The sequence below is a fragment of the Cyclopterus lumpus genome, chromosome 5 (assembly GCF_009769545.1).
Source record: "Cyclopterus lumpus isolate fCycLum1 chromosome 5, fCycLum1.pri, whole genome shotgun sequence".
Lineage (NCBI taxonomy): Eukaryota > Metazoa > Chordata > Actinopteri > Perciformes > Cyclopteridae > Cyclopterus > Cyclopterus lumpus.
Genome location: NC_046970.1, coordinates 1,142,501 through 1,165,099, shown reverse-complemented (window position 1 = coordinate 1,165,099; position 22,599 = coordinate 1,142,501). Strand labels below are relative to the sequence as shown.

Here is a 22,599-nt window from a genome sequence, read left to right as displayed (position 1 = left end):
GATAGAAGAATAGAATCCAATAATAGAGCCATCGTTAACGTTGTTAGTCACAGCGGTGCCTTTCTCTAGTTATTAATTACTCTAATGCTACAGCTGTGCATAACGAGCCCTGTCATGTGATGTCACGAGAAACTTTGTAAAAAGAAAAGACGTCTCTTCTGTCGTTGTAGTAACAGCTATACACCACCAGGGGGGGTACTTTACATTTACATGTGTTGAATTGCCACCTGCCACGGCATATGTTCTAGATTGTTTATTGTTTTGTTATCAAACTAAATGATTAAATGGCTTTCAAACTGCATATTACCGGAAATGAAAAGCAACTATAGACTTTATTACTGGATTTAGCTCAACATCAGATCATAAAGCCGTGTGAGCCCAGCTCTAGACATTCAAACCTTACTCATTGGTGGTCATGGAGGTGGATCTGACAAGACCAGTACAGAGATGAGTCCTTTATCAGCACTAAGGTCTAACGAGACCAGTACAGAGATGAGTCCTTTATCAGCACTAAGGTCTAACAAGACCAGTACAGAGATGAGTCCTTTATCAACACTAAGGTCTAACAAGACCAGTACAGAGATGAGTCCTTTATCAGCACTGAGGTCTAACAAGACCAGTACAGAGATGAGTCCTTTATCAGCACTAAGGTCTAACAAGACCAGTACAGAGATGAGTCCTTTATCAGCACTAAGGTCTAACAAGACCAGTACGGAGATGAGTCCTTTATCAGCACTAAGGTCTAACAAGACCAGTACGGAGATGAGTCCTTTATCAGCACTAAGGTCTAACAAGACCAGTACAGAGATGAGTCCTTTATCAGCACTAAGGTCTAACAAGACCAGTACAGAGATGAGTCCTTTATCAGCACTAAGGTCTAACAAGACCAGTACAGAGATGAGTCCTTTATCAGCACTAAGGTCTAACAAGACCAGTACAGAGATGAGTCCTTTATCAGCACTAAGGTCTAACAAGACCAGTACAGAGATGAGTCCTTTATCAGCACTAAGGTCTAACAAGACCAGTACAGAGATGAGTCCTTTATCAGCACTAAGGTCTAACAAGACCAGTACAGAGATGAGTCCCTTATCAGCACTAAGGTCTAACAAGACCAGTACAGAGATGAGTCCTTTATCAGCACTAAGGTCTAACAAGACCAGTACAGAGATGAGTCCTTTATCAGCACTAAGGTCTAACAAGACCAGTACAGAGATGAGTCCTTTATCAGCACTAAGGTCTAACAAGACCAGTACAGAGATGAGTCCTTTATCAGCACTAAGGTGGAGGACTTTCTGATCAAATATAAGCTGCAGCAGTTGGCATGTCTGGCTAATTAATATCTAGCGTAGCAAGGAGCATAATAGGATCAATAATAATAATCGTCCCTGTTCCATCCCGAGTTATTTAAATAGATGTTTTCATTTATCTGTGAATTTGATAAATGCAAAAAGAAAATTAGACTTCTCTGTCCAACAAAAGCCAGATTTTACAAACTTTGGTCAACCAATATTTCCATCTGGCTGACGCAACGTTCCCATGATGAACACGTTTGAAGACTCAAATGAATCTTTTATTTCCCTGTTATGTTTAAAATGGACTCAAGGGGCCTGGTGGGGTTCTGTGAGCAGCCCTCATGGGGGCCCTGAAGGGAGTCCACAGTCACCCTTCACACAGATGTATGCGAGCCAGATCCAGAAATGAATGACCACGTGTAACAGGCGGTACATCTGCTCATATAAACTGTGCATAGCTTGACAATTCATATTTCATTGAAGCCTCGTTGTGCATCACTTTTCCAAATAACATTGAATTTGGCTTCAGTCTCAGTTACTGCGAGTCATTTCTGGGGAAATAATGCAACTTAAAAACATGTAAACCAGTAACCACAATAACTTCTATAAATAAGGTCACATTGCTGGGTCCTAAATGGCTGTTATTGAAGGTCCTGACAGAGGGAGAGAGAGGGGCGAGAGAGCCAATGGAGGGACGGGGGAGTCTTGGCTGACTGCGCTGGCTTCAGTGGGCCTCATTAGAGAAGAAGCTTAATAAAAGATGAAAGGTTGACCCAGAGAACTCTTCAGGGGGGGCTTCCTGTCGACAGAATTACTGACATGAGGAAGATTAGCGACGCCCCTGAAACAGGAAGGGAGAAGGATTTACTGTACACTTTCTCCAGCAATAAATACACCTTTAATACTTATAAGACATAACCATCCTGTACAGAAAGTACACTATTTGTGCCACCATAAAGAAGTATAAGCAGAGCAGCTATCTTAAAATGTTGTCTGCAAAAACTTCTGTCTTTTGAATGTGCAACAATAAATGTTCCACTTTGAAGCTCATGCTCTCTGAACCGATTCTTTTGCTGCAGCTTTCCTACTGACGAGGCTTCCTTCAGCCTGCCGGAGGGTTCATGCAAGTCATACGTCTGTGGAGTATGAAATGTAATAAGAGGCTGCAGGAATAAACAACCGATAAGATCAATGCGCTCCTGAGTCTATCATCAAAGCATCATTTCCTGGTACTCTTATGCTTTATTATAATGCATAAATGCTCCTGAGTGGATGTCAATCAGTTTGGTGACGCCGTGTATTTTCAATCTCTTCTTTATGCAAAATGCCTGAAATGTATATAACATACTGTAGGTGGCATTTTGTAATATATACCCATGGAGCCCTCAGCTGTCCCCCTTCTGGAGCCCTCAGCTGTCCCCCTTCTGGAGCCCTCAGCTGTCCCCCTTCTGGAGCCCACAGCTGTCCCCCATGGAGCCCTCAGCTGTCCCCCTTCTGGAGCCCTCAGCTGTCCCCCTTCTGGAGCCCTCAGCTGTCCCCCTTCTGGAGCCCACAGCTGTCCCCCATGGAGCCCTCAGCTGTCCCCCTTCTGGAGCCCACAGCTGTCCCCCTTCTGGAGCCCTCAGCTGTCCCCCTTCTGGAGCCCACAGCTGTCCCCCATGGAGCCCTCAGCTGTCCCCCTTCTGGAGCCCTCAGCTGTCCCCCTTCTGGAGCCCACAGCTGTCCCCCTTCTGGAGCCCTCAGCTGTCCCCCTTCTGGAGCCCACAGCTGTCCCCCATGGAGCCCTCAGCTGTCCCCCTTCTGGAGCCCACAGCTGTCCCCCTTCTGGAGCCCTCAGCTGTCCCCCTTCTGGAGCCCACAGTTGTCCCCCTTCTGGAGCCCTCAGCTGTCCCCCTTCTGGAGCCCTCAGCTGTCCCCCTTCTGGAGCCCACAGTTGTCCCCCTTCTAGAGCCCTCAGCTGTCCCCCTTCTGGAGCCCACAGCTGTCCCCCTTCTGGAGCCATCAGCTGTCCCCCATGGAGCCCTCAGCTGTCCCCCATGGAGCCCTCAGCTGTCCCCCTTCTGGAGCCCACAGCTGTCCCCCTTCTGGAGCCCACAGCTGTCCCCCATGGAGCCCACAGCTGTCCCACATGGAGCCCTCAGCTGTCCCCCTTCTGGAGCCCTCAGCTGTCCCACATGGAGCCCTCAGCTGTCCCCCATGGAGCCCTCAGCTGTCCCCCTTCTAGAGTCCTCAGCTGTCCCCCTTCTGGAGCCCTCAGCTGTCCCCCTTCTGGAGCCCTCAGCTGTCCCCCTTCTAGAGTCCTCAGCTGTCCCCCTTCTGGAGCCCTCAGCTGTCCCCCTTCTGGAGCCCTCAGCTGTCCCCCTTCTAGAGTCCTCAGCTGTCCCCCTTCTGGAGCCCTCAGCTGTCCCCCTTCTGGAGCCCTCAGCTGTCCCCCTTCTGGAGCCCTCAGCTGTCCCACATGGAGCCCTCAGCTGTCCCCCTTCTAGAGTCCTCAGCTGTCCCCCTTCTGGAGCCCTCAGCTGTCCCCCTTCTGGAGCCCTCAGCTGTCCCACATGGAGCCCTCAGCTGTCCCCCTTCTAGAGTCCTCAGCTGTCCCCCTTCTGGAGCCCTCAGCTGTCCCCCTTCTGGAGCCCTCAGCTGTCCCCCTTCTGGAGCCCTCAGCTGTCCCCCTTCTAGAGCCCTCAGCTGTCCCCCTTCTGGAGCCCTCAGCTGTCCCCCATGGAGCCCTCAGCTGTCCCCCTTCTGGAGCCCACAGCTGTCCCCCTTCTAGAGTCCTCAGCTGTCCCCCTTCTGGAGCCCTCAGCTGTCCCCCTTCTGGAGCCCTCAGCTGTCCCCCTTCTGGAGCCCTCAGCTGTCCCCCTTCTGGAGCCCTCAGCTGTCCCCCTTCTAGAGTCCTCAGCTGTCCCCCTTCTGGAGCCCTCAGCTGTCCCCCTTCTGGAGCCCACAGCTGTTCTGGAGCCCTCAGCTGTCCCCCTTCTGGAGCCCACAGATGTCCCCCATGGAGCCCACAGCTGTCCCCCTTCTGGAGCCCTCAGCTGTCCCCCTTCTGGAGCCCTCAGCTGTCCCCCTTCTGGAGCCCTCAGCTGTCCCACATGGAGCCCTCAGCTGTCCCCCTTCTAGAGTCCTCAGCTGTCCCCCTTCTGGAGCCCTCAGCTGTCCCCCTTCTGGAGCCCTCAGCTGTCCCACATGGAGCCCTCAGCTGTCCCCCATGGAGCCCACAGCTGTCCCCCTTCTGGAGCCCTCAGCTGTCCCCCTTCTGGAGCCCTCAGCTGTCCCCCTTCTGGAGCCCTCAGCTGTCCCACATGGAGCCCTCAGCTGTCCCCCTTCTTGAGTCCTCAGCTGTCCCCCTTCTGGAGCCCTCAGCTGTCCCCCTTCTGGAGCCCTCAGCTGTCCCACATGGAGCCCTCAGCTGTCCCCCTTCTAGAGTCCTCAGCTGTCCCCCTTCTGGAGCCCTCAGCTGTCCCCCTTCTGGAGCCCTCAGCTGTCCCCCTTCTGGAGCCCTCAGCTGTCCCACATGGAGCCCTCAGCTGTCCCCCTTCTGGAGCCCTCAGCTGTCCCCCTTCTGGAGCCCTCAGCTGTCCCCCTTCTGGAGCCCTCAGCTGTCCCACATGGAGCCCTCAGCTGTCCCCCTTCTAGAGTCCTCAGCTGTCCCCCTTCTGGAGCCCTCAGCTGTCCCCCTTCTGGAGCCCTCAGCTGTCCCACATGGAGCCCTCAGCTGTCCCCCTTCTAGAGTCCTCAGCTGTCCCCCTTCTGGAGCCCTCAGCTGTCCCCCTTCTGGAGCCCTCAGCTGTCCCCCATGGAGCCCTCAGCTGTCCCCCATGGAGCCCTCAGCTGTCCCCCTTCTGGAGCCCACAGCTGTCCCCCTTCTGGAGCCCACAGTTGTCCCCCTTCTAGAGCCCTCAGCTGTCCCCCTTCTGGAGCCCACAGCTGTCCCCCTTCTGGAGCCATCAGCTGTCCCCCTTCTGGAGCCCTCAGCTGTCCCCCTTCTGGAGCCCTCAGCTGTCCCCCTTCTGGAGCCCTCAGCTGTCCCCCATGGAGCCCTCAGCTGTCCCCCATGGAGCCCTCAGCTGTCCCCCTTCTGGAGCCCACAGCTGTCCCCCTTCTGGAGCCCACAGCTGACCCCATGGAGCCCTCAGCTGTCCCCCTTCTGGAGCCCTCAGCTGTCCCCCTTCTAGAGCTCTCAGCTGTCCCCCTTCTGGAGCCCACAGCTGTCCCCCTTCTGGAGCCCTCAGCTGTCCCCCATGGAGCCCTCAGCTGTCCCCCATGGAGCCCTCAGCTGTCCCCCTTCTGGAGCCCACAGCTGTCACCCTTCTGGAGCCCACAGCTGTCCCCCTTCTAGAGTCCTCAGCTGTCCCCCTTCTGGAGCCCTCAGCTGTCCCCCTTCTAGAGTCCTCAGCTGTCCCCCTTCTGGAGCCCTCAGCTGTCCCCCTTCTGGAGCCCTCAGCTGTCCCACATGGAGCCCTCAGCTGTCCCCCTTCTAGAGTCCTCAGCTGTCCCCCTTCTGGAGCCCTCAGCTGTCCCCCTTCTAGAGCCCTCAGCTGTCCCCCTTCTGGAGCCCTCAGCTGTCCCCCTTCTAGAGCCCTCAGCTGTCCCCCTTCTGGAGCCCTCAGCTGTCCCCCATGGAGCCCTCAGCTGTCCCCCTTCTGGAGCCCTCAGCTGTCCCCCTTCTAGAGTCCTCAGCTGTCCCCCTTCTGGAGCCCTCAGCTGTCCCCCTTCTGGAGCCCTCAGCTGTCCCCCTTCTGGAGCCCTCAGCTCTCCCCCTTCTAGAGTCCTCAGCTGTCCCCCTTCTGGAGCCCTCAGCTGTCCCCCTTCTAGAGTCCTCAGCTGTCCCCCTTCTGGAGCCCTCAGCTGTCCCCCTTCTGGAGCCCACAGCTGTTCTGGAGCCCTCAGCTGTCCCCCTTCTGGAGCCCACAGATGTCCCCCATGGAGCCCTCAGCTGTCCCCCTTCTGGAGCCCTCAGCTGTCCCCCTTCTGGAGCCCTCAGCTGTCCCCCTTCTGGAGCCCTCAGCTGTCCCACATGGAGTCCTCAGCTGTCCCCCTTCTGGAGCCCTCAGCTGTCCCCCTTCTGGAGCCCTCAGCTGTCCCCCTTCTGGAGCCCTCAGCTGTCCCACATGGAGCCCTCAGCTGTCCCCCTTGTAGAGTCCTCAGCTGTCCCCCTTCTGGAGCCCTCAGCTGTCCCCCTTCTGGAGCCCTCAGTTGTCCCACATGGAGCCCTCAGCTGTCCCCCTTCTAGAGTCCTCAGCTGTCCCCCTTCTGGAGCCCTCAGCTGTCCCCCATGGAGCCCTCAGCTGTCCCCCTTCTGGAGCCCACAGCTGTCCCCCTTCTGGAGCCCACAGTTGTACCCCTTCTAGAGCCCTCAGCTGTCCCCCTTCTGGAGCCCACAGCTGTCCCCCTTCTGGAGCCATCAGCTGTCCCCCATGGAGCCCTCAGCTGTCCCCCATGGAGCCCTCAGCTGTCCCCCTTCTGGAGCCCACAGCTGTCCCCCTTCTGGAGCCCACAGCTGTCCCCCATGGAGCCCACAGCTGTCCCACATGGAGCCCTCAGCTGTCCCCCTTCTGGAGCCCTCAGCTGTCCCCCTTCTGGAGCCCTCAGCTGTCCCCCTTCTAGAGCCCTCAGCTGTCCCCCTTCTGGAGCCCACAGCTGTCCCCCTTCTGGAGCCCTCAGCTGTCCCCCATGGAGCCCTCAGCTGTCCCCCTTCTGGAGCCCACAGCTGTCCCCCTTCTGGAGCCCACAGCTGTCCCCCTTCTAGAGTCCTCAGCTGTCCCCCTTCTGGAGCCCTCAGCTGTCCCCCTTCTAGAGTCCTCAGCTGTCCCCCTTCTGGAGCCCTCAGCTGTCCCCCTTCTGGAGCCCTCAGCTGTCCCCCTTCTGGAGCCCTCAGCTGTCCCACATGGAGCCCTCAGCTGTCCCCCTTCTAGAGTCCTCAGCTGTCCCCCTTCTGGAGCCCTCAGCTGTCCCCCTTCTAGAGCCCTCAGCTGTCCCCCTTCTGGAGCCCTCAGCTGTCCCCCTTCTAGAGCCCTCAGCTGTCCCCCTTCTGGAGCCCTCAGCTGTCCCCCATGGAGCCCTCAGCTGTCCCCCTTCTGGAGCCCTCAGCTGTCCCCCTTCTCGAGTCTTTAGCTGTCCCCCTTCTGGAGCCCTCAGCTGTCCCCCTTCTGGAGCCCTCAGCTCTCCCCCTTCTAGAGTCCTCAGCTGTCCCCCTTCTGGAGCCCTCAGCTGTCCCCCTTCTAGAGTCCTCAGCTGTCCCCCTTCTGGAGCCCTCAGCTGTCCCCCTTCTGGAGCCCACAGCTGTTCTGGAGCCCTCAGCTGTCCCCCTTCTGGAGCCCACAGATGTCCCCCATGGAGCCCACAGCTGTCCCCCTTCTGGAGCCCTCAGCTGTCCCCCTTCTGGAGCCCTCAGCTGTCCCCCTTCTGGAGCCCTCAGCTGTCCCACATGGAGCCCTCAGCTGTCCCCCTTCTAGAGCCCTCAGCTGTCCCCCTTCTGGAGCCCACAGCTGTCCCCCTTCTGGAGCCCTCAGCTGTCCCCCTTCTAGAGTCCTCAGCTGTCCCCCTTCTGGAGCCCTCAGCTGTCCCCCTTCTGGAGCCCTCAGCTGTCCCCCTTCTGGAGCCCTCAGCTGTCCCACATGGAGCCCTCAGCTGTCCCCCTTCTAGAGTCCTCAGCTGTCCCCCTTCTGGAGCCCTCAGCTGTCCCCCTTCTAGAGCCCTCAGCTGTCCCCCTTCTGGAGCCCTCAGCTGTCCCCCTTCTAGAGCCCTCAGCTGTCCCCCTTCTGGAGCCCTCAGCTGTCCCCCATGGAGCCCTCAGCTGTCCCCCTTCTGGAGCCCTCAGCTGTCCCCCTTCTAGAGCCCTCAGCTGTCCCCCTTCTGGAGCCCTCAGCTGTCCCCCTTCTGGAGCCCTCAGCTGTCCCCCTTCTGGAGCCCTCAGCTGTCCCCCTTCTGGAGCCCTCAGCTCTCCCCCTTCTAGAGTCCTCAGCTGTCCCCCTTCTGGAGCCCTCAGCTGTCCCCCTTCTAGAGTCCTCAGCTGTCCCCCTTCTGGAGCCCTCAGCTGTCCCCCTTCTAGAGCCCACAGCTGTTCTGGAGCCCTCAGCTGTCCCCCTTCTGGAGCCCACAGATGTCCCCCATGGAGCCCACAGCTGTCCCCCTTCTGGAGCCCTCAGCTGTCCCCCTTCTGGAGCCCTCAGCTGTCCCACATGGAGCCCTCAGCTGTCCCCCTTCTAGAGTCCTCAGCTGTCCCCCTTCTGGAGCCCTCAGCTGTCCCCCTCCTGGAGCCCTCAGCTGTCCCACATGGAGCCCTCAGCTGTCCCCCTTCTAGAGTCCTCAGCTGTCCCCCTTCTGGAGCCCTCAGCTGTCCCCCTTCTGGAGCCCTCAGCTGTCCCCCTTCTGGAGCCCTCAGCTGTCCCACATGGAGCCCTCAGCTGTCCCCCTTCTGGAGTCCTCAGCTGTCCCCCTTCTGGAGCCCTCAGCTGTCCCCCTTCTGGAGCCCTCAGCTGTCCCCCTTCTGGAGCCCTCAGCTGTCCCCCTTCTGGAGCCCTCAGCTGTCCCCCATGGAGCCCTCAGCTGTCCCCCTTCTGGAGCCCACAGCTGTCCCCCTTCTGGAGCCCACAGTTGTCCCCCTTCTAGAGCCATCAGCTGTCCCCCTTCTGGAGCCCTCAGCTGTCCCCCTTCTGGAGCCATCAGCTGTCCCCCATGGAGCCCTCAGCTGTCCCCCTTCTGGAGCCCACAGCTGTCCCCCTTCTGGAGCCCACAGCTGTCCCCCATGGAGCCCACAGCTGTCCCACATGGAGCCCTCAGCTGTCCCCCTTCTGGAGCCCACAGCTGTCCCCCTTCTGGAGCCCTCAGCTGTCCCCCTTCTGGAGCCCTCAGCTGTCCCCCTTCTGGAGCCCTCAGCTGTCCCCCTTCTAGAGCCCTCAGCTGTCCCCCTTCTGGAGCCCACAGCTGTCCCCCTTCTGGAGCCCTCAGCTGTCCCCGATGGAGCCCTCAGCTGTCCCCCTTCTGGAGCCCTCAGCTGTCCCCCTTCTGGAGCCCTCAGCTGTCCCCCATCTGGAGCCCTCAGCTGTCCCCCTTCTGGAGCCCACAGCTGTCCCCCTTCTGGAGCCCACAGCTGTCCCCCATGGAGCCCACAGCTGTCCCACATGGAGCCCTCAGCTGTCCCCCTTCTGGAGCCCACAGCTGTCCCCCTTATGGAGCCCTCAGCTGTCCCCCTTCTGGAGCCCTCAGCTGTCCCCCTTCTAGAGCCCTCAGCTGTCCCCCTTCTGGAGCCCACAGCTGTCCCCCTTCTGGAGCCCTCAGCTGTCCCCGATGGAGCCCTCAGCTGTCCCCCTTCTGGAGCCCTCAGCTGTCCCCCGTCTGGAGCCCTCAGCTGTCCCCCTTCTGGAGCCCTCAGCTGTCCCCCTTCTGGAGCCCTCAGCTGTCCCCCTTCTGGAGCCCACAGCTGTCCCCCTTCTGGAGCCCACAGCTGTCCCCCATGGAGCCCACAGCTGTCCCACATGGAGCCCTCAGCTGTCCCCCTTCTGGAGCCCACAGCTGTCCCCCTTCTGGAGCCCTCAGCTGTCCCCCTTCTGGAGCCCTCAGCTGTCCCCCTTCTGGAGCCCTCAGCTGTCCCCCTTCTAGAGCCCTCAGCTGTCCCCCTTCTGGAGCCCACAGCTGTCCCCCTTCTGGAGCCCTCAGCTGTCCCCGATGGAGCCCTCAGCTGTCCCCCTTCTGGAGCCCTCAGCTGTCCCCCTTCTGGAGCCCTCAGCTGTCCCCCTTCTGGAGCCCTCAGCTGTCCCCCTTCTGGAGCCCTCAGCTGTCCCCCATGGAGCCCACAACTGGAGACCAGCTGTATTAACATCTGTAGTCAACAACTGACCGTCAAATCAAATAAAGACAATGAATAATATCTCAACAATATTTATCATCAGTTTCCAAATGTAACTATGAATTAAAAATAATACATATTTCAATAATAAATACATGTTCTTCTCTCATATCAATTACAATAAGGTAACTAACATTCACACATGTAGAACAGCTACGGACACTTTGGGGTTAAGTGTCTTGCTCAAGGGCACATCGACATGAACTGGTGGAGAAATAATTCTGATGACAACGGACTTTGAGTTTCATATCGAGCACCTTTAACTTTGGTTATGACAACGACATCAAATTCATGCAGAGCATAACATAATATTTATTTGTGAAATCATTGTTTGTGTGTGTGTGTGTGTGTGTGTGTGTGTGTGTGTGGTTATACATGATGACATAAACCCACACATGTGTATATCATTGTTTTAAAACAATATAAGACATAACGGGATTCTATAAAGAGAGAAAAAGAAGAAATAAAGAGCCGCTTGCTTATAACGAGCCAAGATGAGCTTCTTATACACGATACTCGTGTATTCTCTCTTCTGTGGAATTCTTTACAGCTCAGGAATGAATTGAGTAATCGGCAAGAGGTTGCTAAGTTAATAAATGAAATATTGCTGTTGGTCGATTGTGGAAATGATCTTGCCGGCTTGATGGAGGTCACGCTGCATGCATGTGCACATCATACTTCCTATCCGCCTGCAACATCTTGTCCATGCCTTGTCTCATTTGCATGTAGAGAGATTTGTTTGCATCTCTCTCCTGATACCGAGCTGCTGCCTCAGTTTATTGTCTCCCATCAATAAAAAGCACGAGCCCATTTGTCCTCCAGCCTCTGTGCCAGAGCTTTTATACTTTCTCTCTTCAGATATATATATATATATATATATATATATATATATATATATATATATATATATATATTATTATTATAATCCCGTCTGGGAGCCTCGTGGTCTAAATAACTATTTTTATTGCACAACAGCGATGAAAGCATGTGGACAATGTGTGCTTTGCATATTCGTGCATCTCTTCCACCGTCTATAAGATGCACCGGTGAGATGAGTCACTGTGCTCTCCTCTGTCCCCCCACAGAGGGCTTTCAGCACGGGCTACTTTGGAGAGATCAATGGACTCCCATGGGGGACGCGTAGACACTGGGAATCAATTACCCAGAGGCACATCCACATGCTCACTGACCCATGTCCAGAGAAAGGAGCTCACGCTGATGAAGACCTGGACCAAGGACTCCGCGTGTCATTGTTCACACTGATGGAAGCTGCTCTGCTCCTGCGCGCTTTGGGAACTTGTTTGTGACTCATTCCGCGTCTCGGATCCGTCCCGGTCCTCCGCCAGCAGGACGGCAGGAGCCACTTCCTCCTCGGAATCCCCGTCTCGGTCTTGTCCTGGACCGGATCCTCACGTAACCCGGAGCAGCGGACTCCACCTCTGCCTCCGCGGGGCATAACTCATGCGACGCCCGGGTCCAGGTGTCTCGGTCGGTGCCCACAAACTCCAACAGGGAGCTCCCTCGACGCACCCAGGCTGCTCCCCGCGCGGTGAGCACCATGCCCTCCTCCGCGGCGCTCTACATCGGGATGGAGGTGCTGATCGCCGTGTCGTCGGTCGTCGGTAACGTGATGGTGGTCTGGGCCGTGCGGATCAACCGCTCCCTGAGAGACACCACGTTCTGCTTCATCGTGTCCCTGGCCTTGGCTGACATTGCGGTCGGGGCTCTGGTCATCCCCCTCGCCATCACCATCAGCATCGGGCTCAAGACGCACTTCTACAGCTGCCTGCTGGTCGCCTGCACGGTCCTGGTCCTCACGCAGAGCTCCATCCTGGCGCTGCTGGCCATCGCCATCGACCGCTACCTGAGGGTGAAGATCCCCATGAGGTAGGCCGGCAGGTGAAGCTTCTCCCTCCCCTAGAAGCCTCCGTGTCCGCGGACCACGCGCTCCACTGAGAAGGTTCATATGTTCATTAGGTTCATTAGTCTCATAGGTTCATTAGTCTCATAGGTTCATTAGTCTCATAGGTTCATTAGTCTCATAGGTTCATAGGTTCATTAGTCTCATAGGTTCATAGGTTCATTAGTCTCATAGGTTCATAGGTTTATTAGTCTCATAGGTTTATTAGTCTCATAGGTTCATAGGTTTATTAGTCTCATAGGTTCATAGGTTCATTAGTCTCATAGGTTCATTAGTCTCATAGGTTCATTAGTCTTATAGGTTTATTAGTCTCATAGGTTCATAGGTTCATTAGTCTCATAGGTTCATAGGTTCATTAGTCTCATAGGTTCATAGGTTTATTAGTCTCATAGGTTCATAGGTTCATTAGTCTCATAGGTTCATAGGTTCATTAGTCTCATAGGTTCATTAGTCTCATAGGTTCATAGGTTCATTAGTCTCATAGGTTCATTAGTCTTATAGGTTCATTAGTCTCAGTGCCCTTACAGTCAGACATTTACACACCTGTGATACCTCAAGTCGGGGATTTTCAGTTTTTAATATAACTCCTAAATGTATTTAGACTTATGTATTAATGATTTATCCATGTATTTATCCGTTTATTGTTATTTACTTTTTAAAATCTGAATACGTATTTTACATGCAAACATATTTGTAGCAGACGTAGATGTACAGTATATATATATATATATATATATATATATATATATATAGAGAGAGAGAGAGAGAGAGAGAGAGAGAGAGAGACAGAGACAGAGACAGAGAGAGCGACAGAGAGACAGAGAGAGAGAGAGACAGAGAGAGAGAGAGAGAGAGAGAGAGACACAGAGAAACAGAGACAGAGAGAGAGACAGAGACAGAGACAGAGACAGAGAGAGCGACAGAGAGAGAGAGAGAGAGAGAGAGAGAGAGAGAGAGAGAGAGACAGAGAGAGAGAGAGAGAGAGAGAGAGAGAGAGAGACAGAGAGAGAGACAGAGACAGAGAGAGCGACAGAGAGAGAGAGAGAGAGAGAGAGAGAGAGAGAGAGAGAGAGAGAGAGAGAGAGAGAGAGAGACACAGAGAAACAGAGACAGAGAGAGAGACAGAGAGAGAGAGAGAGAGAGACAGAGAGAGAGAGAGAGAGAGACAGAGACAGAGAGAGAGAGAGAGAGAGAGAGAGAGAGAGAGAGAGAGATGGACTACTGCACAGTATGTGGCCCTTTTAATGATGTTGAATTTCATATCTGTGTGGAGGCCGGCTGTGTTCCAGTCTGAGCTGTAGATGTACTTCTTTACTTGTGGTTGGTTTGTCACTAACTCCACGGTAGAGTGACATTTCTGTTGAATGTTAACAGATGTTTCACATTGTTAAATCAGTTTGAAGGAAAGCTCCCCATCATTTCATTGGAAACTGAAGTTTCCACCAGAAGTTGGCTAATCGGACCACGAGCCCAGAATGCATGATTGGTCAATGGGCTCACGGTGGCTGCTTGATGTGTTGCGTAATGTCTCCAACTGGCAGCCGGCGCTCACACACTGTACACACATGCACTCTGAGGACATGCAGCACACTGGTTGATGATGCATATAATTGACTTGTTATTTATCGGTGCGCGGAAGGGGTTCTCAGCACTTTGTTTATGTAAGGTTATTGTAATTTCCTCTGTATCAGGTCATACAGGATTGATAGAAAGGGTCATACCCCTTTGTCACACTTCCATGTCACTGGATGACAGCCAGATACGTCCATCGGCCCCTCCCCAGACTCGAGGGAAACAATTTAACAGACACTGGTTTCTTTTTATAGCCGGGATAAGGGTGGTGTGTCTGAGATTTGAAATGTCCAAAGTATTGCCAGTATGCTTAGCTGGAGGGTGGGATTGACCAGGTGGAAATCCCTCAGGAAGGTCGAGATAGATGGAGGACCGGCAAGTTTAAAAAGAAGGAACAGCTGATCTGTATGCTTTAGCTGCAGAGTGTTTTTAAGATCAGCACGCTCTCCACACTCATTCAGACATCCTGTGTTGTGTCTGACTCACCCTGAGAACTCCTGAGTGGGAGGTTTATGTGACGGGGCTTTGGCACATATCTCAGTGTGTTTCTATGTTAGCACGAGTGAGCTTAGCCAGGGCGCGATAAGGGGAGAGCATCACTGTGAGAGTGATGTACGAGTCAGCACTGACTCTCTGGTTGAACTACAGGTTAACTACAGTCCGCCCTTTCACAGAAATCTGTAACGTCTGCCAATGACTAAGTCATGAACCTGTCATACAGCACCCTGCTGTGTGGGAGAGACAGACGACAGCTGTGTAACACAGAGACGTCTGCTGGTGTCTGCTGGTGTCTGCTGGTGTCTGCTTGTGTCTGCTTGTGTCTGCTGGTGTCTGTGTCTGCTGGTGTCTGCTGGTGTCTGCAGGTGTCTGCTTGTGTCTGCTTGTGTCTGCTTGTGTCTGCTGGTGTCTGCTGGTGTCTGCTTGTGTCTGCTGGTGTCTGCTGGTGTCTGCTTGTGTCTGCTGGTGTCTGTGTCTGCTGGTGTCTGCAGGTGTCTGCTTGTGTCTGCTTGTGTCTGCTTGTGTCTGCTTGTGTCTGCTGGTGTCTGCTTGTGTCTGCTGGTGTCTGTGTCTGCTGGTGTCTGCTTGTGTCTGCTTGTGTCTGCTGGTGTCTGCTTGTGTCTGCTTGTGTCTGCTGGTGTCTGCTTGTGTCTGCTTGTGTCTGCAGGTGTCTGCTTGTGTCTGCTGGTGTCTGTGTCTGCTGGTGTCTGCAGGTGTCTGCTGGTGTCTGCTTGTGTCTGCTGGTGTCTGCTTGTGTCTGCTTGTGTCTGCAGGTGTCTGCTTGTGTCTGCTGGTGTCTGTGTCTGCTGGTGTCTGCAGGTGTCTGCTGGTGTCTGCTTGTGTCTGCTGGTGTCTGCAGGTGTCTGCTGGTGTCTGCTTGTGTCTGCTTGTGTCTGCTGGTGTCTGCAGGTGTCTGCTTGTGTCTGCTTGTGTCTGCTGGTGTCTGCAGGTGTCTGCAGGTGTCTGCTTGTGTCTGCTTGTGTCTGCTTGTGTCTGCTGGTGTCTGCTTGTGTCTGCTTGTGTCTGCTTGTGTCTGCAGGTGTCTGCTTGTGTCTGCTGGTGTCTGTGTCTGCTGGTGTCTGCAGGTGTCTGCTGGTGTCTGCTTGTGTCTGCTGGTGTCTGCAGGTGTCTGCAGGTGTCTGCTTGTGTCTGCTTGTGTCTGCTTGTGTCTGCTGATGTCTGCAGGTGTCTGCTGATGTCTGCTTGTGTCTGCTGATGTCTGCAGGTGTCTGCTTGTGTCTGCTGGTGTCTGCAGGTGTCTGCAGGTGTCTGCTGGTGTCTGGTGTCTGCTGGTGTCTGCATGTGTCTGCTGGTGTCTGCTGGTGTCTGGTGTCTGCTGGTGTCTGCATGTGTCTGCTGGTGTCTGCTGGTGTCTGGTGTCTGCTGGTGTCTGTTTGTGTTGTTGATCTCAAAAGAGCTGAACAGATTAAACAGGATTTATTATCTTCACAAAGGGACTATTTGCTAGATCTTTTCCTGTGATCTACGTGTTGGACTAAATTAAACCAGACCTTCTCCCTTGTTGCCACAGCTACAAGCGGGTGGTGACTCCTCGACGAGCTGGCACGGCCGTGCTGTTGTGCTGGCTGGTTTCCATCGTAGTTGGTCTCCTGCCCATGTTGGGTTGGAATAACCTGCACCTTCTCAGTTACAATGGCTCCCTAGTCACCGATGACCTCTTGGTGACCTGTGGGTTTGAGACGGTCATCAGCATGTACTACATGGTCTACTTCAACTTCTTTGGCTGGGTGCTGCCCCCCCTGCTCCTCATGCTGGCCATCTATGTGGAGATTTTCTACATGATCCACAAGCAGCTCAACAAGAAGGTGAGGTTCCTCTTCTTCTGGTCGCTTTGTTTGATATGCAGCAAATAACTAATTAGACCATCTTCTCCTTTGTGTTTGCAGGTGACGGCGAGCCACACAGACCCCAGGCGTTACTTTGGCAAGGAGCTCAAATTAGCCAAGTCGCTCGCCCTCGTTCTTTTCCTCTTCGCGGTCAGCTGGCTCCCTCTTCACATCCTCAACTGCATCACCCTCTTCTGCCCTGACTTCGACAAGCCGATGTTCCTCATTTACATCGCCATCATCCTCACACACGGAAACTCGGCCGTCAACCCGATCGTGTACGCTTTCCGCATCAAGAAATTCCGCACAGCGTTCCGGAAAATCTGGAAACAGTACGTGCTTTGTCAGGATCCGGTAGGTCGGCTTCCTCAAAGAGGGAGCCAGAGAGGACAGAGTCACGAGAGAAGGCAGAACGAGGATGATGATGATGATGATGTGTGACCTGTGGAAACTAATTGGATTGCTGTGTCACTGTGAAGTTTCACCCCACTGGTTCACAGAAAGGAAAAGACTCTGGATACATGTTCATGCTCGAGGGGCCGCTGGTCCAAACGTCCTCACAGGATGTCGGGATGAAGGAGATGAGGGAACTCCATCCTGATTTCTTCCATCCAACACACTCTGAGACGAAGGATGAAATAGTTGCATTCACATGCTTAGTTCTGTGGCCTTCAGGAGAGAACATGTAATGAACTATTGTTTTAATAGAGCTAATCTGGTCAACCAATCAGCAGGAAGTGTGTGTAACCAGCTGGGTGCTTTGAGATGAAAACAAGTCAATCGACTCACCGAGGATCTTTGGTGCGATAAGTCTGGTTTCGCTGCACTAATGTCAGAATAAATAATAATGGCTTATAGTTATAGCTGAAAATAGCATCCAGGCTACAAGAAGAACTACCTGACGCTCCTCCTTGAACATTTGTCAACGAGGACAATGATAACCTTTTAGTGACCTGAGAATGATGGAGCTCCTCCAACCAGCTTCATTCCATCATCGATCCTGGACCTCTACTGTACGCGTCTCCAGGCCCTTTCAACCATTGCAAGCGGTTTCCTTTCACAGGAGTGATTGTGAGATTCTCTGTGACGAAGCAGGTGGACCAAGGTTGCATCATCTGTCCTTTGGGTTCACACACTAACCCTTTAAAAGGAGTGGGATTGGGAATGCTGACACTTTGAATGTGACTGTAATGTGTGAGGTACTGTAGGGTCAGGAAAGTGGCCAACATATGTAAGCCCTACTTTATATTCATAATGCTGTACACGCATGAGCAGGTGGAGGTTTCAGAGCCCTGTGCTTTATGACAGAAACAGCTTCAGAGTCATCGTTATGTTGTGCACACATTGATCCTCATGTGTAAATAAGGGAGGAGGTTATTAGGGAGGAGGTCCAGGGGTGAGCTGGGCAAGGGTGGGGGGATTAAAAAGGTTGAGAGTGTCACAAACACCTTCATTGGACAAGTACGTATCCAAAGGGTGAAAGGGTGTTCGTCTCTGTAGAGGTCGACGTCAAGGTCAAGGTCAAAGTCACCGCAAGCCTTTCCATCCAATAAACCTGTTCATGTGACAGTGTTGATCTCCTTCTGAACCTAAGGTGGCACACACACACACACACACACACACACATACGCACGCACACACACACACAAACACACACACACACACACACACACGCACACACACACACACGCACGCACACACACACACACACAAACACACACACACACACACACACTCACACGCACGCACACACACACACACAAACACACACACACACACACACACTCACACACACACAAACACACACACACACACACACCTACACACACACACACACACACACACACACAAACACACACTTCATTAAACAAGTGACCTCACTGGATTTCTGTAATAATTAATATTTTTCTCACGTTTGTGCTCCAGTAAAATGCTTATAAATCTACTTATTTATTACAGACTATATACAAGATATTAATGCTTATAAATCTACAATGTGTAGAATGTATTATATAGCTACAAGATATTATGTCCAGAGCGTTAATGTGAGGAGGAACTGAACCGTAACACATCCTAAACCTAGAGCGTCATCACAGGGCACTGACATGTTAAAACACTATGTTTCTTGACCACTGGGGGCGCCGATGCTTTACATTTGTAATTCTGCTCACCTCGACGTGGTCAAGTGTGAACGTTAACTCCCGACACGGAGGAGGAACACACGGTTTCTTTTATCTTGGACGCTGACTAACATCTGAGACTGCAACGCCACAACGTCAAACACCAGGAAGCCTCTCTCTCTTTGTGTCAAACACACACACACACACACACACACTCATACAGTCCAGTTCATGTATAACCTCCGATCACAGGTTTGTCCCAGAGGGAGGATATGACGTGCTGCTGGTCAGTGTCCATTATTAGTGTCCACAGAGTTCAGCTCTTTCCCCTTCACCCCTTCGCGCTGGTTGGCTTCCCAGCTGTTTGGCTTCCCAGCTGTTTGGCTTCCCAGTTGGTTGGGCTTCCCAGCTGTTTGGCTTCCCAGCTGTTTGGCTTCCCAGTTGGTTGGGCTTCCCAGCTGTTTGGCTTCTCAGTTGGTTGGGCTTCCCAGCTGGTTTTGCTTCTCAGCTGTTGGGCGTCCCAGTTGGTTTGGTTTCCCAGCTATCGGGCTTCCCAGCTGGTTTGGCTTCCCAGCTGGTTTGACTTCCCAGTTGGTTTGGTTTCCCAGCTGTTTGGCTTCCCAGCTGTTTGGCTTCCCAGCTGGTTTGGCTTCCCAGTTGGTTGGGCTTCCCAGCTATCGGGCTTCCCAGCTGGTTTGGCTTCCCAGCTGGTTGGCTTCCCAGTTGGTTGGGCTTCCCAGCTATCGGGCTTCCCAGCTGGTTTGGCTTCCCAGCTGTTTGGCTTCCCAGCTGGTTTGACTTCCCAGTTGGTTTGGTTTCCCAGCTGTTTGGTTTCCCAGCTGTTTGGCTTCCCAGCTGTTTGGCTTCCCAGCTGGTTTGACTTCCCAGTTGGTTTGGTTTCCCAGCTGTTTGGTTTCCCAGCTGTTTGGCTTCCCAGCTGTTTGGCTTCCCAGCTGGTTTGACTTCCCAGTTGGTTTGGTTTCCCAGCTGTTTGGCTTCCCAGCTGTTTGGCTTCCCAGCTGGTTTGGCTTCCCAGTTGGTTGGGCTTCCCAGCTGTTTGGCTTCCCAGTTGGTTGGGCTTCCCAGCTGGTTTTGCTTCTCAGCTGTTGGGCGTCCCAGTTGGTTTGGTTTCCCAGCTATCGGGCTTCCCAGCTGGTTTGGCTTCCCAGCTGGTTGGCTTCCCAGCTGTTTGGCTTCCCAGCTGGTTTGACTTCCCAGTTGGTTTGGTTTCCCAGCTGTTTGGCTTCCCAGCTGTTTGGCTTCCCAGCTGGTTTGGCTTCCCAGTTGGTTTGGCTTCCCAGTTGCTTTGGCGTCCCAGTTGGTTTGGTTTCCCAGCTGGTTTGGCTTCCCAGTTGGTTTGGCTTCCCAGCTGTTTGGCTTCCCAGCTGTTTGGCTTCCCAGTTGGTTTGGTTTCCCAGCTGGTTTGGCTTCCCAGTTGGTTTGGCTTCCCAGCTGTTTGGCTTCCCAGTTGGTTTGGTTTCCCAGCTGGTTTAGCTTCCCAGTTGGTTTGGCTTCCCAGCTGTTTGGCTTCCCAGTTGGTTTGGCTTCCCAGTTGGTTTGGTTTCCAAGCTGGTTTGGCTTCCCAGTTGGTTTGGCTTCCCAGCTGTTTGGCTTCCCAGTTGGTTTGGCTTCCCAGTTGGTTCGGTTTCCCAGCTGTTTGGCTTCCCAGTTGCTTTGGCTTCCCAGTTGGTTTGGCTTCCCAGCTGGTTTGGCTTCCCCATTGTTTGGCTTCCCAGCTGTTTGACATTATTTCAACAAATACTCTACATGACAAATGAATTTAAATGTAATTGTTCTGTTAAGACTGTTTTATTGTGTTGGGTCAAGAATGTCTCACACATACGTAGCAGACCCATGACTCCCCATCTTTGTCACAGAGGTGAAAAGCTAGTCAGAAGCTTTTGCATCCCTGTGTGAACTGCATCCAGAGATGCCAGCTAGCCCACCCTCCAAGCATTCATGATGCAAAATAGAGAACTTAACAGCACCTCAGATGTGATCCTCTCTTGGTCCCTTAAAATCACTCCATGCAGATTATGTTTCTATCTTAAATTACGAGGTCATGTTCACATCGTGTGATGGAAGCGGTCAAGCGCCCCTGCTGGTGACTGCACAAAAGTGCACTGAGACTTAAACACTTAAAACAATGCACGTGATATCCTGATTTGTGTAAATGATCATCATCATTTTAGGAAGTACTTACAATACCATTCAACCTGTCATCTAAATGTGTTGTATGTCATGAGGAATAATAAAAATCATATTCCAGTATGTGACATGTATAGTCATGTTGAGATACACATTTACATCTCAACACATCTGATTGATTATAGTGGATTGTGATCGTCTGTTATTCGTTATTCAGGTTGCGGGGCGGCAGGTGGTCCGAGATCAGCTGTTCTGGTCTCAGGTCTGAGGTCCAACCCCTCCACTGGACTGGATTTGAGAATACAGATGAAATGGATATACAATATGTATCTCCTAATTTCTCTCTCTCACACACACGATAAAGTCTTGTGTCTTTAGCCCTATTTATGGGGTATATGATTGGCATATTACTGTATGTTCTTGTTCCATTTCTTAGTAATTCTTAAAATATGCACGTTTGACTTTATTTATAAAATGCTAAAACATGCTTGTTGTAAATCAAACCATAAAACTCTCAATGTTATATCCAGAATTAAATAATTCAGGAATCATTTTCCCATTTTTATTGAAATCATTACAAAAAAAGTCACGTTTTCAACAAGCTGGAAATAAAATATTTAATTCCAGCAATTTGGTGAACTTTAAGCAAGATATATCAAATATGCCAAATCTGTCCCAACTGTTCACAAATATGTATAAAACGATAACAGTTCATATTCATATTTCCTTTAGTGTAAACATTGCAGGCATTGTGTTGAATGTGACCAGAAGTTGAATATAACTAAATGTAATTAAAACACTTAACAGGGTTTCATAGCTTAAGACATGATAGAGTACCCATACGGTGCAAAAATAAGCAACAGAAAGAAAAAATTACAGTTTGTTCTTCTTATCATGTAAACAGTTTAGACACACATGGAAACCAAAGAGTGGGCGTGGCCTGTTGAACAGATTCATTTCCATTACATCGACTTGGCAAAAGCTTTTTTCCTACAGTGATTACAAGAAGGCAAGCAAAAAGAGCTGAATTAAATAATTTAAAAGAAGGTTAAATTAATATGTTCAGTGAGAAACTCCATAGATTAAATAATAATCTGATCACTCAAAACTCCTCTGGAGACAATCAAGATATGTTTCAGTCGTGGAGAAAACGACACATCAGTCTATCATTTTGTAACACAAAGTGTTTTCTGATGAGGGGTTAGGGGTTAGAGTTTAGGGGTTAGGGGCTAGAGGTTAGGTTAGAGTTTAGGGGTTAGAGGTTAGGGGTTAGGTTAGAGTTTAGGGGTTAGGTTAGAGTTTAGGGGCTAGAGGCTAAGGGTTAGAGGTTAGGGGCTAGAGGTTAGGGGTTAGCGGCTAAGGGTTAGAGGCTAAGGGTTAGAGGTTAGGGGATAAGGGTTAGGGGTTAGAGGCTAAGGGTTAGGGGTTAGAGGCTAAGGGTTAGAGGTTAGGGGATAAGGGTTAGGGGTTAGAGGCTAAGGGTTAGGGGTTAGAGGCTAAGGGTTAGAGGTTAGGGGATAAGGGTTAGAGGTTAGGGGTTAGGGTTAGAGGTTAGGGGCTAGGGGTTATGGGTTAGAGGTTAGGGGCTAAGGGTTAGGGGTCAGAGGTTAGAGGCTAAGGGTTAGAGGTTAGGGGCTAGAGGTTAAGGGTTAGGGGCTAAGGGTTAGAGGTTAGGGGCTAAGGGTTAGGGGCTAGAGGTTAAGGGTTAGGGGCTAAGGGTTAGAGGTTAGGGGTTAAGGGTTAGGGGCTAAAGGTTAGGGGCTAAGGGTTAGGGGCTAAGGGTTAGGGGTTAGAGGCTAGGGGTTAGGGGCTAGAGGTTAGGGGCTAAGGGTTAGGGGCTAGAGGTTAAGGGTTAGGGGCTAGAGGTTAGGAGCTAGAGGTTAGGGGCTAGAGGTTAGGGGTTAGAGGCTAGGGGTTAGGGGCTAAGGGTTAGGGGCTAGAGGTTAAGGGTTAGGGGCTAGAGGTTAAGGGTTAGGGGCTAGAGGTTAGGGGTGAGCGGCTCCACAAGGTCATCTGGTGAATTATCTCCACAGCAATGAGGCCTCTTCGGTCTCAAACCACTTTGTCCTGAAACAAACCAAAGAAACACTCACGAGTCAGACTGTGACCGCACAGTGCAGAAGATTCAAAACACGTATTAACTTTATGTTTCTGTTGTGTCACCAAGGAGTACATGGCTGCAGTATTAATACAGAATAGACACAGTAGTACACTAGTACAGTAGCATTGTAGTGCAGTAGCACTTTAATATTGTACCACTGTACCATTGTAGCGCTGTACATCTGATCAATCTCAGTTTTAACATGACTAGAAATACATATGCAATAGGTGTTCAAACCAAAGACATTGGTGG

General features: G+C 52.2%; 2 protein-coding genes across 2 annotated transcripts; one reads left to right on the top strand and one right to left on the bottom strand.

The window, feature by feature from the left end:
- The first annotated feature begins 11,698 nt into the window (after positions 1–11,698).
- LOC117730365 (adenosine receptor A1-like) lies at positions 11,699–16,419 on the top strand. Its single transcript, XM_034532043.1, has 3 exons — positions 11,699–12,027; positions 15,663–15,957; positions 16,039–16,419. Exons 1-3 carry the CDS (start codon positions 11,699–11,701, stop codon positions 16,417–16,419), a joined length of 1,005 nt encoding a protein of 334 aa, XP_034387934.1.
- A 2,183-nt stretch (positions 16,420–18,602) lies between these two features.
- On the bottom strand, positions 18,603–19,954 carry LOC117730364 (basic salivary proline-rich protein 4-like). Its single transcript, XM_034532042.1, has 2 exons — positions 19,942–19,954; positions 18,603–19,834 (listed from the first exon to the last, which is right to left on the bottom strand). The coding sequence occupies exons 1-2, from the start codon at positions 19,952–19,954 to the stop codon at positions 18,603–18,605; spliced, it is 1,245 nt and encodes a 414-aa protein (XP_034387933.1).
- Positions 19,955–22,599: the final 2,645 nt, after the last annotated feature.